This window comes from Cryptotermes secundus, unplaced genomic scaffold (genome assembly GCF_002891405.2).
Source record: "Cryptotermes secundus unplaced genomic scaffold, Csec_1.0 scaffold816, whole genome shotgun sequence".
NCBI lineage: Eukaryota > Metazoa > Arthropoda > Insecta > Blattodea > Kalotermitidae > Cryptotermes > Cryptotermes secundus.
In genome coordinates, this window is record NW_019724601.1 from 3551286 (window position 1) to 3570419 (window position 19134).

At 40.3% G+C, this 19134-nt stretch overlaps 1 protein-coding gene across 1 annotated transcript; it reads right to left on the reverse strand.

Moving 5' to 3' along the window:
• Nucleotides 1-9833: 9833 nt before the first annotated feature.
• LOC111862496 (repetitive proline-rich cell wall protein 2) lies at nt 9834-18890 on the reverse strand. The gene is made up of 2 exons (XM_023847967.2): nt 18849-18890; nt 9834-11712 (listed from the first exon to the last, which is right to left on the reverse strand). Exons 1-2 carry the CDS (start codon nt 18858-18860, stop codon nt 10465-10467), a joined length of 1260 nt encoding a protein of 419 aa, XP_023703735.1. The 5' UTR covers nt 18861-18890; the 3' UTR covers nt 9834-10464.
• Between the last annotated feature and the right edge of the window lie 244 nt (nt 18891-19134).

The window sequence follows — 19134 nt, forward strand, 5'->3', positions numbered from 1 at the left end:
TGGGGTCCGTGTTATATAACCACAGGGTGAACCCAACACAAAACACCGTTTCCAACAATTCCTGTATTGTTGCTTGCATATTTTTTGCTGCAGGACGTTTTTACTAGGCCCTTGCCTAGCAATGGACACCTCCTATGGCTACACTGTTCCATCCTTCAGGCATCATGTCAAGGTATATTTTGTGAACATCATAATGCTTGCATCATGTTCATGAAAATATGATACATGTACATGTTTATCTATGTTAACACTCTGGCTAAAATATGAACTAACTCTCGAAGCTGTTCTCACTGAACAGTTTGGTCTAGAGGAAATGTTCTAGATTTGTATCTGAGAAGTCTTTTATGGGTTTCCTCAGTCTCCCCAGGTAAATCCTGAGATAATTTCTGAATTAGGCCACATCTGCTTGCTCCAGTCTAGAAAACTCAAATTAACAGCTGTGGGGATTTATGGCACTGACCATACTACACGCTCTATCCGTTAATGTTGGCACTAACTTTGCCGACAAGTGGCATTCACTCAGTATAGTTTGCTTGCAAACTAAAACCACGGAGTTTGCTTTTTTGTTCACTGGAACAGTAGACCCATTTGAGGCATTGGCTCCCTCCCCTACACTTGTGCAACGAACTGCAGTGGATTTAAATGACCCACCAGGGATTGAACGTTTCAGTTCCATTCTCCAAAGACCTCTATATACATGTAGGTAAAACAGTTACTCTGATTGCTAGGTAATCTTGATGCCATCTGGTGTAGCTTTACAGTTCTGCCACTTACGGGGAAGATGCACACAGTTCAGGTTCAGTATAAAGAATTAATCTGATAGATATATGAACTTTATAGTATACCTTTTTCTATTTGTTATAGATCTTTGCTCTGGGGTAGCATAGTTGGTTGAGGCACTATGGTACAAGCCAGAATGTCATGGGTTCAAGTCCTGATGAGGTCACTGAATTTTTCTCAATTCACCTATTCCTTCGAGCCGCACTATGGCCCTGGGGTCAACTCAGCCTCTTAACAGAAATGAGTACCAGGAATTAATTAAATAATTTTCCTGGGGAGTAAAGCGCAGCTGGTGCATAAGGCTGACAACCTCACCGCCATCTTTGAGCCGATCGTCTAGATAATGTCGGACACTCGACGTCTCACAGCCCTACGGGCCTTCACGGCTTTACTTTTTTTTTTATAGATGTTTTCTCAAGGTTCACATATTGATCAAGATGGTACTATGTAGTTACTGCTAGAATTAGCAGCCCAAAATTAAAAGGAGTCTCCTTATAGTCCAAGGGATAGATGGTAAGAAGATATGAAAATGGAAATAGGGTGTGATATTAAGGGCTGGATTTAAATGGATCACCGTTAAGCCTAGTGGTATGCACCTTCAGATCCCAAAAAGTAAGGAACTTTGTGGCTATCTGAGTAGCTATGAGTATAAACCTTTCAGCGAAGACCCTAGACCACAGTGTCATTAATCAGAAATCCATAAAGACGTTTCCTAAGATGAAGTCTTTTATGTCGACAAAAATTCTGTTGGTGTGCCACTAATAATGTCTCAAAGTGTCAAGCTTTGTAAAATAATGTAACATAGTGCGTTGCTTAAAGTTTTAGATTTATTCATGTGAGATTGGAAGATTTGCAGCACATCACTGAATCCTGGAGTATACAAGGGTAAGTCAACAAGTAAGTTACAAATGGATATAGAACTTAAACAAATAAGAGTACTGATTTGAAAAATGCTTTTATTTCTCAACATAATCTCCCTGTACATTAAGGCACTTGTCCCATCATTTCAGAAGCCCCTGAAAACCAGCAGCATAAAATTCTTTGGGCTACTGTCGGAACCAGGTGGTGACTTCCTTTCTACAGCTTCTTCGTCGGGAAAATGTTCAGCCGAAAGATAATGTTCGAGAGGGCTGAACAAATGTAAGTTGCTTGGAGCAAGGTCGGTGCTATATGGACAGTGCTCGACAATTTTGCAGTCTCATTTGTCTTGCTGCCAGTATGAGGACGTGCGTTGTCATGCAAGAGCAACACGCCTTTGGTGAGGAGTCCTGGGCACTTCCGTTGAATGGCCTTACGAACTTTCCAGGGGATGTTACAGTAGGAGTTGGCATTTACGGCTGAACATTTTCCTGATGATCAAGCTGTAGAAAGGGAAGTCACCACCTGGTTCCGACAGCAGCCGAAAGAATTTTATGCTGCTGGTTTTTATCAGCTTGTGAAGCAATGGGACAAGTGCTTCAGTGTACAGGGAGATTATGCTGAGAAATGAAAATCATTTTTCAAATCAGTACTCTTATTTGTGTAAGTTCTATATCCATTTGTAACTTACATATTGACTTACCTACGTATTAATGCTCCTGTACCTGGCTGATATTAAGAAGTTGTTTAAAAATTTTAACCTCGGTTTTATATGAAATGCCATACCATATGGCATGATATCAGAAGGTTCAGAGTTCTTGAGCAGCTGTTTGAGCTTTCACTTTGCCAAATCAGGCATATTTAAGGATACCATGATCTAATTTGTGGCAGCACAATCTGGCACTGATATGAATGGATTTCAAGAGGTCACTTATATGACTAATATAATTAAATGACCACAGTAGGTTCAATATGGTGAGCCGGGATAGGTCAATCGGTATAGCGACTAGCTATGGGCTGGATGACCAAGAGGTTGGAGTTCCGAGTCCTGGTAGTGTCAAGAATTTTCTCTTCTCCATGTCTTCCAGAACAACTCTGGGGTTCACCTAACCTCCTATCCAATGCGTACAGCGTGGATCTGTACACCCACTCCCCCATACCCCTTCATGGTGTAGTGCTTAATTAGTTTAGCACAGGGACAACTTTTGTAGGTACAATATGTCATGCAAGTGGTATTCAGGAGTATGTATTTTAAATGATGCAAACTACTTGTTAAACAGTCAGTTTAATGCAGTAGCGAAGCATGGACATGGAGTACCAGAAACAAAATGTGAATTAGCATGCAGAAGTAACAATTTTAAGACACTTTTCTGTGCATGTGCAGGTAAAAAAAAGGAGAGTAATACTACACCCTGTGAGGAACTTAGCACTTAGTAATGTGGTTAATGAGGTTATACTTACTCTGAAACACTCCGAGATGAGAAATCCTGTGTATGTGGTGAGATCTCCAGTAGCTTTCTAGTGCTATCTTAACAGTCTGTATCACCATCTAATGATGGCGATGATGGAACCTCATACTGTATGCTAAATCTAGGAGTTGGAAACGTTCTGTAAGTGGAATTTCTGAGGACAGCAGAAGAGAGCACAAGATGAAGAACAAGAGAAGGTTGATGGAAAGGTCTTTTGGCTGATTTGTGAACATTTGAAGGTGATGGCATAGGCACAAATTATTTTGTTCAGTACTTTATCTGGGGAAAGCCAGAAGGCTTGTTCCACTTCAGTCAGTACTGGACATCAGCATATTCCGCTGTATTATTTTTATTACTTATTGTGATTATTCTAGCAATCTGTGTTTCAGCACGTGGGTATGCAGCCACGTCTGTCTACCATCCCTTAATTCAGCTGTGCATATCATTAGCATAGGCACTAAATGATTTTCATGAAATTCAGTTCCAACACCACTGTTGGAGTAGCACTGGCACCATTGAACATAGGATTGAACATAGGATCTTAAGTTCTGTGCAGCAATAGCTTTTTGGAAAATATGTAGCTTATATGAAAGCATTATTTTAAGAGCTTGGAGAATAACAACATACTGACTGTTTGAAATATTTTGATGCAAAGGTGGTGACTCAGATTTGTAGTGTTATGTGTTACGATCATGTCTGTGAGGGATCTTCAAGTGAAACCAACTCGGGGATTGTATTTGGTAATGGAATAGAAGGAACAGAGGATGCCAGAAATATTGCTCCTTTTCCTAACTTGCTCAGTTGAACATTTATTTTTTCTTAAATGTTTCTTTACTGAGTTCAAGAAAATAAGTGCCATGCCACAGCCATGTGGTATTTGCTCTGTGAATGAGTTTCATTTGAACAACCCTCAAAGCACTAGTATGAGTGGTTTTAATTTCTGCATGGTCTACTCCTTTGGAACCCTAAAATATGTTTCACCAATGATGAATGCCCCTGATGCTCGTTTTCATTTGTAATGATAACCGATGACAATTTGCTCTTTTCTTGAAACAGACTTTGAAATTCAAACCAGCCACCGATACATGTTGAGAATTCTGGCAATCTCTGGAAATCGTAGACATAATTGAGCCAACCTTTTTTGTTCCTATGTAGACTTAGTGTTCTTGTGTCTCTGGGGTGCTTGAAACGTTTATACAGCTGAATCTTGGTGCCAGAGGGTGGTGTTGTCTGTTACGGCAGTAGTTCAATGATGGTTCGTTTAGTGTATCAGATTTAATATTTCTTGTGTCTAGTTAAAGATTATGACTTATTATGGAACCTTTGAGTCAGTGATGAATACCTCTGTGTACCAACAAAATAAAGTGAAAAAACAGGTGATGTACAGGAAATTGGATATCTTAAAGATTTATTCAGTGATAAGATTTCAGCTTTTATGTGTTAGTAAAATCTACAGGGTTTGTGATGTATCTTGGCAGTTGAATTTATTTAAGGTGTAGGGTTACTATATCTTTTAAAACACAGTAATATTGGAGAATATGATAAATAAGGTGAAAATGGCTGGTTTGAATTAGGCAATATAGGTGATGTCCTTTCTCCCTCTGTATGTTAATAATCCTTTCGCTGGTCTGGCAGTAATGTTCCAGACTTCTATTCAGTAGATGCTCAGTTTGAATCTTGACTGAGATACCAGTTATCCTGACTGATTTTCTTTTGGTTTTCCTTTAACTCTCCTGGCAAATGCCAGGATAATTATTAATTAATAATTAATTAAATGAATAATAATAATAATAATAATAATAATAATAATAANTCAGTGATGTTAGCAATGATTTTATTGAATTATGTTTAAATATTCCTGTGTACATACTTTTATATAGAAATATTTTTATGCATTTTATTCAACTTGTATTATTTATTCACTTATTCTTTATTACATAATTTCTTAGCTTCTTTCTCTTTGGGAGAGAAGAACAGTGTAATGAACAACATAAAAATATAAATAAATAAATATATCTGTTACCCAGCAGTTTATTGCTTAAAACACATCATATATATGCAACTGTATCCATTCTATTTCAAGTCCCCCCCCACACACACACACACACACACACACACACACGCAAAATGGCAGTACAAAATTTTCTCCAAACTCTTTCAATACGTACAGCAGCCAGAACTGTTAAATTGAATTAGGGTTTTTGAATATCATTTGGATCCTTACTCCCGGTCCTCTTTTTAATTACATGGGTAAACATTAATTTCTTAATTTGAGTGTTGTTCTTAGCTGCAGTGAACCCATGATTGTCTGCACCATTGCAGGGGAGAAATATCATGCAAATTTCCCCCACATTTTGAATTCACATCATAGAAAGTTACAGCAGAGTGAGAAATATATTAAAGCCAATTTCAGACTTCCTCCTCCTCCTCCTTCATGAGGCTCGACAGCTCCATTTCTTGAACGCTCTGGCCTGCTCAACACTTTCCTTCCAACTACTTCTGCCCTGTGTGCGAGTTATCCAGGTATAAATTCCTAACTCCTTTAGGTCTTCCCTTACGTCATCTTTACATCTAATCTTAGATTGGCCTTTCTTTCATATAGCGTGTGGCTGCCAGTCACATATTCTCTTACCTGTTCGTTCAGCCTTCAGCCTTGAGATGTGGCCGAGCCAACTTATTCTTTGGGCTTTGATGAAGTTAACTATGTTCCATTTATTAGAGTATCTAGATCATTTGTTTTAGTTCTCCAGGAGCCATCATAGTTTCCTGATGGCCCGAAGATCTTTCTTAGAATTTTCCCTTCAAAACTAAAATTCTATCTTTAATTGCTTCTTTCTCTGTCCAGGTTTCACAGGCGTACGTTACTGCTGGTCAAATTACCATCTGGTATAATCTTAATTTAGCTGTTTTAGAAATAAGTTTATTTTTAAACTGTTGTCAATGTGCAGCATATGCTTTATTTCCAGTTGCTAACCTCTCTTTAATCTCTTGTTCAATTGTGTTATCTGAATTAACTATAGACCCTAAATATTTATAATGAGAGACATCTATGTTTAGGTCAGGATATCTGAGATTTGAATTATATGAGGTTTGTTAGAACAGTGTAGGAATTTAGTTTTTTGTTCATCGACTAACAGCCCATACTTTTGCAAGGCTTTTTTAATCTTTTTGAAGGTGTTAATCATGTTTGTTTGGTTCCTGCAATAATGAGTATGTCATTGGCATATGCACAACACTATTTTAACCTTGTGGAATATTACCTCTAACATCTAGCCTTATTATGATCTCATCTATAACTATGTAATTCCATTTTCCCGTTAACAGATATTAGGATATTACTTCGAATCAATGATTATTATTTTTTTCCTAGTGGGGTGGGACTAAGTTCCTTGTACTGCGGCCACTTCTGGCCTATTTTACCAGCCCCAGATGATAGGTGAGGGTGATTGTGGAGCAATTGGTGGAATGAAGATTGGCAGGGGTAACCGATGTATTCGGAGAAAACCTGCTCCAGCGCCACTTTGTGCACCAAAAATCCCACATGACCAGTCCCCGGGATCGAACCCGGGCCGCGGCGGTGGGAAGCCAGCAACTAACCGCTTGAGTTATGACGCGGCCTGATCAGTGTTTAACATGTCTTCACTCGTTCCCAGTAATGCATGTTGTTTTGCATGTTCGCTTTCACTTTTAGAATAAGTGGTAGCACACACCTGGTAATACGTCGGTATCAGAAGCCCCGTTCGCCTTGAAATATTACCACAACTCTGCATCTTGCTGGCGGATTGCGGCAGAAGAGTGTTCGCAACAGCACGCTGCCTTGTTGCTCTACCTTTCACCTTTCATATACAAGAAGTATTCACATCATTTATCAGTCTTGAAATCTGGATTATATTACATAACTTATGTTCCCGTTTCTTCCACCGAGATGAAGTCCCCTTTCCTTAATTATCGCTCTGTGAAGGCATATAACGGAATGAAAGTATGAACGTACACATTCTGAAACTCAGCCATACGTAAAGGTTAGGTTAACAGTTCGACTGTTTTGGCTCATCGGGACGCGCCAAGACTACTCATATATGGCGTATGGTGGGCCTGGACGCTATGAAAAAAGAAAAAGAGAAATCTTTCCTCTTGGGAATCGAACCGGCCAATGTAATGGTACAGGTAAAGTTATCTCTGTAACAGGCTCCCAAATTTTCTAGACAATCGGCTCACAGATGGTGCTGATGTCAGCCTTACGCGCCGGCCACTTTATACTGTCAGGAAGTTTTGGCCGCGCCATAGCTCAAGCGGTTAGTCTCTGGCTTTCCACCCCGGCGGCCCGGGTTGTTGTCGACAAAGTGGCGCTGGGGCAGGTTTTCTCCGAATACTTCGGTTTCCTCTCCCAATCTTTAGTCCACCAATTGCTCCACAATCACCCTCGCCTATCATCCGGGTCTGGTACAATAGGCCAGAAGTGGCCGCAGTACAAGGGACTTAGTCCCACCCCACTATCAATAATAAAATAATCAGGAAGATTCCTGGTACTCTTATTAGAAGCTGAGTTGGTCCTAGGGCCACAATGCGGCTGGAAGTAAATTGGAAAACATCCAATGACATCGAGAAACGAACGCGCTACCTTCCGGCTAGTAGCATAGTTCCGCGTGCCATGCCTATGTAATGACAGTTATTAATACGATATTTTAATTGGTTCTTCTTCAGACACAGAAGACAATCGGCAATATGCCCGATGGTGATGTACTGATAAGCATCTGACGAGCTAAGCCACTCTCTAATAATGGAAACCTAAGACAACATCTCTGTTCGCCGATCGTGAGATGTATGGCAATCACAATCCGTGTGCATAAGATCCAATTTGGAAAGTAATAGGAAAGAAAGTAAGCTTGAAAATAAGTGACAAATGACTAGCCACATGCAGTTAGACAGTTAACGCAGGCCTGAAGCTTCGCTGCATAAGAAACTGAAAATGACTTCCTGAACTAGCGTCTTTAACCTACTTTTGTTGTTACACAACCAAATGAAAACTCAGAAGATCGTTAGTTCTGCATGTTCTACTTTATAGCGTTTGAACTCATGAACAGACCTTAATTAAACGAGGAATGAATGTTGTGTCAGTGAGTGCTTCTCAGACGTTATCTTCTTACCTGAAGATTTACGATATCTAGACACGTTCTAAGACTACAGAAACTGTTCAAAGCATTTTGTTTGTGGCCATAAATTTCTCTTTCCTGGAAGTTTATAGTTGAAAACTTTTTTTTTTTAATAATCTATACAGTCTTTTATCCGTTGAACATATTTCTCCAATTCTGATATTCCTTAATGAGGTCTGTCTTTTTATTAACCTCAGATAAATTCTTATTTCCTCACTCCGTTGTGTGTCTCGTTAGTTTACTTCTTTCAATCTGCGTAACAATTTCATCTGGTCTGTTACGTTGCTCTGTTTATCTTTGGTTCTAAGGGTTAAGCATTTCCTTCAATAAACTAAAATTGTTTTAAGAGTCGTTACGATATATCAACAGGTTTGCCTTACTCATGTCTCTTATATAATGCTATGTTATTGCTTCATTTTATTGCATTTGTTCTTACACCTTTATCTACTTCTAACCAAGAAATTCAAAGTCACATTTTTAATTTTCTTTCTGTCTGGAACAGTCTTTAATTAAAAGCATATTCACAGATATTGCACGAATTAGTTATGCCTAGTGAAAGATGCAAACGTCCTAGTAGCGTCATCGTAGAAGGTTACATTTTTAACTCTACACCTACTGGGGTTCTGCATGACATTAAACATTTCGCTAAAATGTATTTTGTAAGCTTATATTAACATTTTCCTTCACGCTATGGGAGAAGAGATTAGAGATACGAAGAGAATTTTGGGGTATGCGGTAGCGTAGTTGGTTGAGACACTACGCTGCAAGGTGGAAGGACGCGGTTTCCATTCCCGATGTGATCACTGGATTTTTCGATTGACCTAATCCTTCCAGCCACACTATGGCCCTGGGGTCGACTCAGCCTCTAACAGAAATGAATACCAGGAATCTCCCTAGGGGTAAAGGATGGCCGGCGCGTAAGTTCGACAACATCACCGCCGTCCGTGAGCCGATTGTCTAGAAAATGTGGGAGCCTCGACGTCTCACAACCCTATGTGCCTACACGGACTTGTACAAGGATAACTTTACCTTAATATAAAATTCTAAAATTTTCTCGGGCGGTCATGTTGATATTGAGTTAAAAACCAACGTTTCAGAGAAGTCCTCCATCTCTATCAATGGGGACGAAGTGACATCGACTGCTAAGATTGTAGACCGCAAATTCGCCCTGAAAGCTTAAAATATTATATAATACGACTTCGTTTTACCTTAATGCCAACCTCAAGAGGTTCGCAGAATCGAGTCATGACTGTATAATCATTTTGTCAGGCGTGGAGGAAATACCACTATCTTAATTGCATTGTTTCAGACCAAATCAAATTCTTTTACCTTATGAATTTGATCTGTCGTTAAATACGTTGACCGTCTTTCAATCTTTTTGCAGTTCAATATGTTATGAACAACTCCAGCGACAAACTTCTGAAAGTGAAGCTTGTTCGGCTTCATTGGTTATTTTCGTTCCCACATGGACTTTACTTCAGGAAAGGTTTGGAGACAATGGATCGTTGTTTTCATTGTTACGAAAGTAATGTATTCTCATTGTAATACAATCGTTTATTCAGTCCTGTAATTTTAATTTAATATACATAAACTTAACAGTATCAAGCGTAACCGGAGAAGGCAATTTGGGTAATACAGGAAACAACTGATGTTATTATGGGTCATGCACCCTGCAAACAACAATTTAATTGCGATCTTAAAGACAGTTTCATTTTATTCTGTCACCCTGTTCAGTGGTCGTATAGCCCTTTAGACTCTTCTTTTCAATTGTGAGGTAAATTCGTTTATGTGTACACGCGTATGCAAGAAAATTGCAAAGTTCACGAACGTTTTAAATGGAATGAGGAGGAAAATAGAACAAAATCTTTGATGTTGGTCTTTGGTTATTTGTTTGAGCAATTTTCCATAATGATTTATTGGGTGTGTCCATAATTTTATATTTTTAATCATTTTCTTTCAACGTTTGCGATAAATTACTTTGAGGATGAACTCTTCTGCCGTGACGTCTTTAATGACTGACAGATTATTATAACCCTCCCCATAAAAAAGTCTCACAGTTTTTCCGACTATGCATTTGCAATGCTCAAACAATTGAAGTTATAAATTATGATGGAAATATATAAACAAGACAGTTCTTTGACGACATATTCAGCACATAGATGGTAAAACTGCAGTGTAATAACTCGGTGCTTATTTTCTGATAGCTTTTACTCGTGATGTCCAAATCCTCCATACTCAAGTCCGCCATACTCCAGTCCTCCGTGGTCGTGATGCACCGGTATTGCTACGGGTACCTTAACTGGGTAAGGTACAGGCTTCTCTACAGGGTATGGCACCGGTTTCTCTACAGGGACTTTCACTGGATATGGAACCGGCTTCTCTACAGGATACGGCACTTCCTTCTCTACAGGTACTGGATATGGTTTAACTACGTGCACTGGTACAGGCCTGTCATATGGGACTTTTACAGGGTAAGGAACTGGCCTCTCTACAGGATAAGGTACAATCTTCTCTACAGGGACTGGTACTTTTTTCTCTACAGGGACGGGGTATGGTTTCTCTACGGGCACAGGAATAGGCCTGTCATATGGGACCTTCACGGGATAAGGTACCGGTTTCTCAACCGGATATGGTACTTTCTTTTCTACAGGAACTGGGTAAGGCTTCTCTACATGTACTGGAATTGGCCTATCGAATGGAACTTTAACTTCTACAGGAACAGGGCGATCTACCTGTACGGGTACTGGAACTTTGATGTGGACAGGGTAGGGTTGAGGAACAGGGACTTTGACTTCAACTGGGTACGGGGCTGGAACCTTCTTCTCGACGACTACAGTGTAAGGTTTTGGTACGTGGACGGTGTAAGGCTGGGGCACAGGGACTTTCACTTCGACTGGGTATGGAACTTTCTTCTCAACGGTAACGTGAACAGGGTACGGCTTGTCGACTGGGACCTTGACTGTGTAGGGCACAGGTTTGTGTACTGTGTAGGGGACAGGCTTATGAACGGTTACAGGGACTGGATAGGGACGATCAACAGGGACCTTAACAGGGTATGGAACTGGTTTCTCTACTGGATATGGAACGTGTTTCTCTACTGGTATGTGCACTGGGTAAGGATGAGGTACTGGCACTTTTTCGGTCAAGGTCACCGTCTTGATGGGCTCGTGGTGTACGGTGTGGCCATGACCACCGAAAAAGCCACTGTCCAGCCCGTGGCCAAAACCTACACCGTACCCAAAGTCATGGATAAGACCTCGCTTCTCCTGCTTCCTGTCACCTTGTTCGATTTCCTGTTTTTGTTCTGTTTGTTTAGATTCTTCTGTTTTTTGCTGATCGTCCTTTTTCTCTTCCTTCTCGTTTATTGCCTCCTCTTTTTCTTCCGGTTTTTTGCTTTCCTGTTTTGTGTCTTCGGCCGTTGCCAGAATGGCCAAAGCCAGGAGGAAGATCACAGTCTACAAGAGAAGAAAATATTCTATTATGTCTGTAACTACATTTATATTACTGCAAATGTAGACAATGTTACTTATTTCATAAAGAAAGAAATTGATATGTTTTCATTAAGTCAGTATGTCTGTGAGTGTGTCCCATATAATAATCTGTAAACAAGCGGATGGATTTGTATTAAATTTTATATGAATATTATGCCACTACGTGACCTCCCCATTATGGACCAACTTTATGCACTGGACATAAAACACACTATGGGCTGAGGTGCACAGATGTACCAGTTCATGATGATAGATTAACATGGAGCACTCGCGGAGTGATCATTTACGGGAGAAAACCAATGTCTCCGGAGAAAAACCTGCTCCAGTGCCAATTCGCGTGCCACAGTTCACACATTTACTGCCCTGAAACTGAGCAAGGTCGTTTGCAGGGAGAACTTCGCGACTGACCGCCTAAGTTATGTCATATCGAAAGTAAGACTATTTTTTTTATTGCTAGTGGGGTGGGACTAAGTTGTACCGCGGCCACTTCTGGCCTATTCTAACCAGCCCCAGATGATAGGTGAGGGTGATTGTGGAGCAATTGTTGAAATGAAGATTGTCAGAGGAAACCGAAGTACTCGGAGAAAACCAACCCCAGCGCCACTTTGTCCACCACAAATCCGACTTGACTAAACTCGGGATCGAACCCGGGCCGCCGCGGTGGGAAGCCAGCGACTAACCGCTTGAGCTATGGCGCGACCAACGTAAGGCCTAAGTAACCAATAAGATCTAAAAGCTTGTAACAATGGTATATTTACACAAGTATTGTGTTTCTGGACCTTATCCATCCATCTGTTATTATTGAAAATAAAGTCCTGCTTTTATCTAAAGCACCACTGAGTATATAACAGGATTAAACTTTGCGGCGGTCGAACATACGACCGTTCAAGTGACTAGACCGCTGCTGTAGTAGGAGCTATTGATGATAGGGCATGATGTGTTGTACTGAGGCTGAACTGAAAGAGGTCCTGTATATGTTGTACATATACATACATTTAAACACACGTAAAATTAACCTGTACATACTGGCAGTAGACTTATTACTGCTGACTGTGACTCTAGTAAACGACAGACACGTCCTCTCGTCAGAGAGACCGCCCCATATCAACAAGCCTGCAACTGTCTGAGAGTAATAAAGATCAGGTTTTAAACCCCAGACGGGTGCTTTATTTCAAGATAGACTGGTCGACTGACCGTTGGTTGTAACATAACTTTGACTCTGACTTTGACAATTGAGTAGGTTCTACCCGAAGACGGAAACGTCCGAAACGTTGTGTTTTAAATAAGAACAGGACGATGGATAATTTCATTAACATAATAATTGTACACGTATTAAGTAGCTAATGAAAATAAGCTTGTGCCGTTATCCTTTCTGGCGAACTTCCTGACATGGTCACCATGACTGGTGTATGTGTGGGCACTGAAGCGTAATGTTTACAGCTTCAGGAAGAAAGTTGCAGTGCCACATAACAGGTGCTTCCTCTTGTGATTCCTTCAATTAACATGTTACTTCATCGTGACGAAGCATTACAACAGTAATTTCGCCTCCAGTTGCACTCGTATGAAGGGAAATCATGGTGAAATTTGTCAGTAACACGGAAGACATACTCCCAACACAACCATATCAGAGAGTTCGTTATTATTTCAGCAGCTGTATAATAAGAAAGTAAAGCAATCCCTGTAACAGGCCGTGGAGGCTCATTGGGTTGTGAGACGACGAAGCTCCCACATTTTCTCTAGACAATCGGTTCACAGATGGCGGTAAGGTTGTCAGCCTTACGCGCCGGCCGCCCTTTACTCCTAGGAAGATTCTTGGTACTCATTTCCGTTAAGAGGCTGAATGGAACCCAGGACATTAACCAACTACGCTACCGCGTGCCCCAGCAGCAGTATAATGAATTTATTAATTATTCTGCTTGGTCACACTGTAAGTTCTGCATTTCTTGCCATGTTAACGGATGCCGTTTCATTTACGAACATTACTACCACACTCGCATTCAACCTATGAGTGCAGAGGACAATTTAGGGGCAAAATATAAAAATTTACATGAATAGTGGATCGGACGACATACCAGTTTCCTCAAAACATGGTTCATCGTGAAATATTCTGTCTTGAAACCTTCAAGAACTACTGGTTACACAACGACATCCTGGGCAGAATCACAAACGGACAGATCATAGTGAACAACCTCTAAACATCAACATGCAAAAACAAACATAAGCCTCCGTATACGTATATGTCATGTTATATTTAATATAAGCCATTGTTAATTGTTATTTGATACTGTTATTGTTATTGCCAAATAAATTATTATTAGAGAAAAAATCTATCTACTTATGTTCTGTTGCTCCCACTTGGAACATAGAACATCTGTTTCTAATCTTATACAGTCGGTAGGACTCCTAGGACGGGGTATCCGCTCGTCGCAAGACCGCTATGTACACAGACACAGAATAAACGCTCACAGACATCCATGTCTTTGAGTGGGATTCGAACCGACAATACCAGCGTTCGAGCGGGCGAAGATGGTTCATGTTTTAGACCGCGCGGCCAATGTGATCGATCATGAAAGATTAACTTACATGAAATTAAACACAGACACTTTACCTTTCATATCTTAAAGTTTCATTTAGAAAATATTCCCACGTGGTTGTCATTTGACTTCGAGAAATGAATAAAATTCGTACCAGAATGAACTGCAACATCTGTTATAGGCATACATCAACTCATATGGATCTCTTCATCAACGATCGAGGTTTTAGAATACTGTTATTTCGCGCCAAACGCGATTTCATATGATCTTAGTTTATTGTATAATGAAATCATTTGTCTGATGCAAGATTCAAAATTGGTAAATGGGTCAAGAGAATGGTACTAATGTTAAATGAATTATGGACTTTTCAGTAAAAGTGCAAGGCAGTAAAGCCAGTGTAATATATAAGGAAAATTATAATTTACGCGACTAGTAGTTAAACGACTCTTCTTGGGAAGCCGTTATTGCGCACTTCGTGCGAATGCCTAGCATAAATTTGTATTTCCAATACATAAACGTCACTAATTCATGTTTCGCGGAAAAATTATTTAGACTCTGTAACTCCGAAATGGAATATTAGAATCTGTCCGGCTTTTTTTCATATGAACTGAATGCATAATAAAAGGGCTGTCTGCCAATACACATATTTAATTTATGAAGGCATTTAACAGTGAATTTCTATTGAATTTGGTTCTGCGGACATAGCCTACTCGGGCGAATTTAATTTCGGTCCTTATGCGTTGGGGCACGCGGTAGCGTAGTTGGTTGATGCACTATGCTAAAAGCCGGAAGGTCGCGGGTACAAGTGCCGATGAGGTAATTGTTTTTTTTTTCAACTGACCTAACCCTTCCAGCCGCACTATGGCCCTTGGGTAGAATCAGCCTCTAACATAAATAAGTACCAGAAATTAATTAAATAATTCTCCTAGGGAGTAAAGCGCGGCCGGCGCGTAAGGCTGACTTTACCGACATCTTTGAGCCCTCTATCTAGGAAATATGGGAACCTCGGCGTCTCACCACCCTATGGACGTTCCACGACCTGTTACTTCTTTATCTGTTCAAATGGAATATTTTACATGAAGCTAAGATGAAGTTATCAGTCACCTCAACAGTTGCTTATGGTATAGAAAATCAGTACGTGATGTAACATGGCGTTCTTATTACTATCTAGCACCAACATTTATTTTTAATATTTTTATATGGTATACTAAAACAAACAAAAACTATATCTGTAGTGTGAACGATTTCGCAACAATAGTCATATCTGCAATAAATGAATGTCAAGATCACAGGAACAAAAAAGCAAGAAAGGGCCTCTTCTAGTCGCTGAATATTTGAGGTTAAACCCTGTCTCTACATGACAAGTGTCTTGTTCTCATTTATGCAACAGAAATGCATGAATAATCAGTGCGTATCCTGTCATACGTTGTGAATATATAAAGTATATTTGTGCAATTTGTAGATGCAACGAAGCATGAGTTGATTATACGTTAAAGGTTTTAAGAAATCGTCGCACAACCAGAATGTTTCAACAGCAAAATCTCTCAACAATATCACATATACCTCTATATAAATGAAACATTGTTATCACTATTGAAAATAGAACGTTTCATTTTTTTATTGCTAGTGGGGTGGGACTAAGTACCTTGTACTTCGGCCACTTCTGGCCTATTGTACCAGCCCCAGATGATAGGTGAGGGTGAATGTAGAGCAATTGTTGGAATAAAGATTGGCAGGGGAAACGGAAGTACTTTGAGAAAACCTGCCCCAGCGCCACTTTGTCCCCAACAAATCCGACATGACGAGACCACGGGATCGAACCCTGGCCGCCGCGGTGGGAAGCCAGCGAATAACCGCTTGAGCTATGGCGCGGCAAAATAGAACATTACTGTGAGTACTGTACACAGAGAATCTAATCTCTATACAAACCTACATATATGGATAATAACCGCATGCAGGTTTTCGAAATTATATGCTTGATATTAAGGAAGGAAATTGTGTCAAGGGGGAGAGAAGTGTGTAACGCTTTCGTTTATTTATGTACTCTCGTTCCCACGCCCGTTATACTCAGTTCTCAACGCATATGATTTTTATCTGACCAAGCCTCTATGTCTGGTTTATAGCGCAGTCAGTATAGCGACTGGCTACGGGCTGAACGACCGAGAGTAGAGTCTCCATATAGTCCAGACCGGCTCTGGGGTCCACCTAACTTCCTACACAATGGGTAAGGGGGCTGTTTCCCGGGAGTAAAGCGGTCGAGGCGTGAATCTGACCACTCACCTCCAATTAGTGCCGAGGTTAAGAAAATATGGATCTATACATGTATTCCCCCACACGCCTTCATGGCGTAGTGCTTAGTTAGTTGAGCTCATGGAGAAATTTACCTTTACCTTTGCTGTAGAAGTTACATCGACCCTAAAATCAGTCAGTCATCTAATATCGTGGCTGGGCAGTTGGCACGCCTTCTTAGCACTCGGGGATTTCTCGGACCTAAGTAAGGATTCTATGGTTTCCCTCAGACTCCCCAATTTATGAGTCAGTAGTACCAAAAAATATTTGTAATCACTCTCTTCCACAAGTTTTCAAATTAACTGCCTATAATTATCGCAAAATTTACTCTAAATGTGTGCTGAAATACAGTTGAAGTAGCACCATTGTACATTTACTTGATATGTGAACAAAATTTTGGATTTGTTATGGCAAAATAAGTAGAAAATACTGAATTTCAAGGAGTCTGTCCGAGAAGGAAATCTCTCTTATTAAAACACTGTTAATTAGGTATATTCATAAGACGTGTTATTATCGAAATCTGAATGCTTAATCTTCATCCAAAAATTGTTCATTAGATCCTCTTCTGCTCTATATCGTTCGAATACTCGCAAATCTTACGCCTAAGTTCTATTTTAATATTATCCCCAAACACATAATTAGACCTCTCAAATGGCACCTTCACATGACATTTTACAACAAAACATTTATGTGCATTTCAAGTTTTCCTCATATGCGTCACACATACCTCCCGTCTCATCCATGTTGGATTAATCGCCCTCTCATATGGGAGCCAAGGTCTATACTGTAGTGTACTGCACTGTACTGTACTGTGCTAATACCGATATGTAGGTCACACAGGCTGTTAGTCGCGGGCTTCCCAAGAGGCGGCCCGGTTTCGAGCCCGGGTCAGGTTATGTGGGATTTGTGGTGGACGAAGTGGCACTGAGGCAGGTTTTCTCCGAGTACTTCGGTTTCCCCTACCAATTCACTTCCCACCGACTGCTTCACAACCTTCATCATCTACCACCTGGGGCTGGTACAATAGGCCAAACAGTACCAAGGGACTCAGTCCACACAGTCAGATAACATAAATCCTTAAGACTATCAACTGACACTTCTGCCGGCACTGCCCACAAATCCTACTCCGACATCTGCTTCGTGCAACTTGGGCAGTGCCCAATACAGCTGGGACCCCCGGCTAGTGGAATAAACCCTGACAGAAAATTCTATGTCCCTAAGGTAGCCTGGATTCGGTGTGGGGAGAAAGAATTTTTGGGACGCCTTTATCACAAAGGGCCAGACGGAAGAATCAGCTTAGCAAACGAAACAACGTTCGAGATATAAAAGAATATCGAAATGAGGAAAAAGAAAAAGTCAATAAATGGCGTCTACAAGCCGTTGTAGAGGATTATCAGGAAAAGTTGATAGAGGCGGGCAATACCCAAACAGGTCTGTACGCCCAAGAAGTAAATGGAGATAGTTGGTTAGAATTTATGGAACTCTCCTCTGCGTAATTCTGTCAGTTCCTTGATGCTTATATTTATGCTCTACACCATAATTCTCCCCAGAAATTTTGTTGTCACTGCGATGTTGCTAAAAATATGCCGGACCATATAATTGTAACCTGAAATTCAAATGAATAATGCCAATTTTTTCTCATTCTTTGCAATCCTAGACAACTTCATTCCACCAACATCTTCATTAAGGCCATGAAGGCAAAACTAGAGACGCTAGAAAACTATTGTTTCAACGAGAATTAATTTTCACGCGATGGAATTACTGGTTTATATTCCAATGTGGGTACTTCGAAAAGGAACATGTCATAGTTCTGTGGATACTTTTCGAACAGCCCTCGGATTTACTGCTAAGAGAAATGGGACAATATCTGATTCCTACCATTGGACGTAAACATTCAATTTCGAAACTCTGAAGATGGACGAAATATTGATGAAAGACGATGTCCCTTCTTTGCCTTAACTTCCTGGAAAAACGGTGACAAACATGCAAGTTTCGAACTGTACAAAACCTGTTTCAAAATATCTTAATTAGCTCGAGTGCATTTTAATATTTTCAATGCTTTTTTCATCTTTAATAATCATTCTTCTATCACTACATCTTCAGGACAACTTATGTGCTTTTGAAAAGTCATTGATTGTTACTTGTAATTGCTGAAAGAAGTGAGACGGGTTTCTCTAACTGACTCCAAGTTCACACTAGAAGAACCAACATTTATACCAACACTGAGACGTTGTATGGAGTGCTCCGGCTTCTAGGGCCTTATTTCCTCTTACTTACTGTGATCTTCATGGTAAAATGTGAAAAGGTGCTGGAACCCACTATGCGGACTGATTGTTGAAAGGATGGGAGAAGCTTTATATACCAGCATAGTTAAGGTACTACTTTCACGGGTTTGTGCTTGTATCTTCCTTCCCCCCACCCCCCTTAATATTTCTCCATGGGTCATAAACATAATACGAACGTATTACGACTACATAGAAAGTTTCTTTTCGTCATATGGGTAGTAGGTAAGTCTGAAACAACAATTGGGAAAGTATTTTTTTTGCATCATTCCGCTGAAATG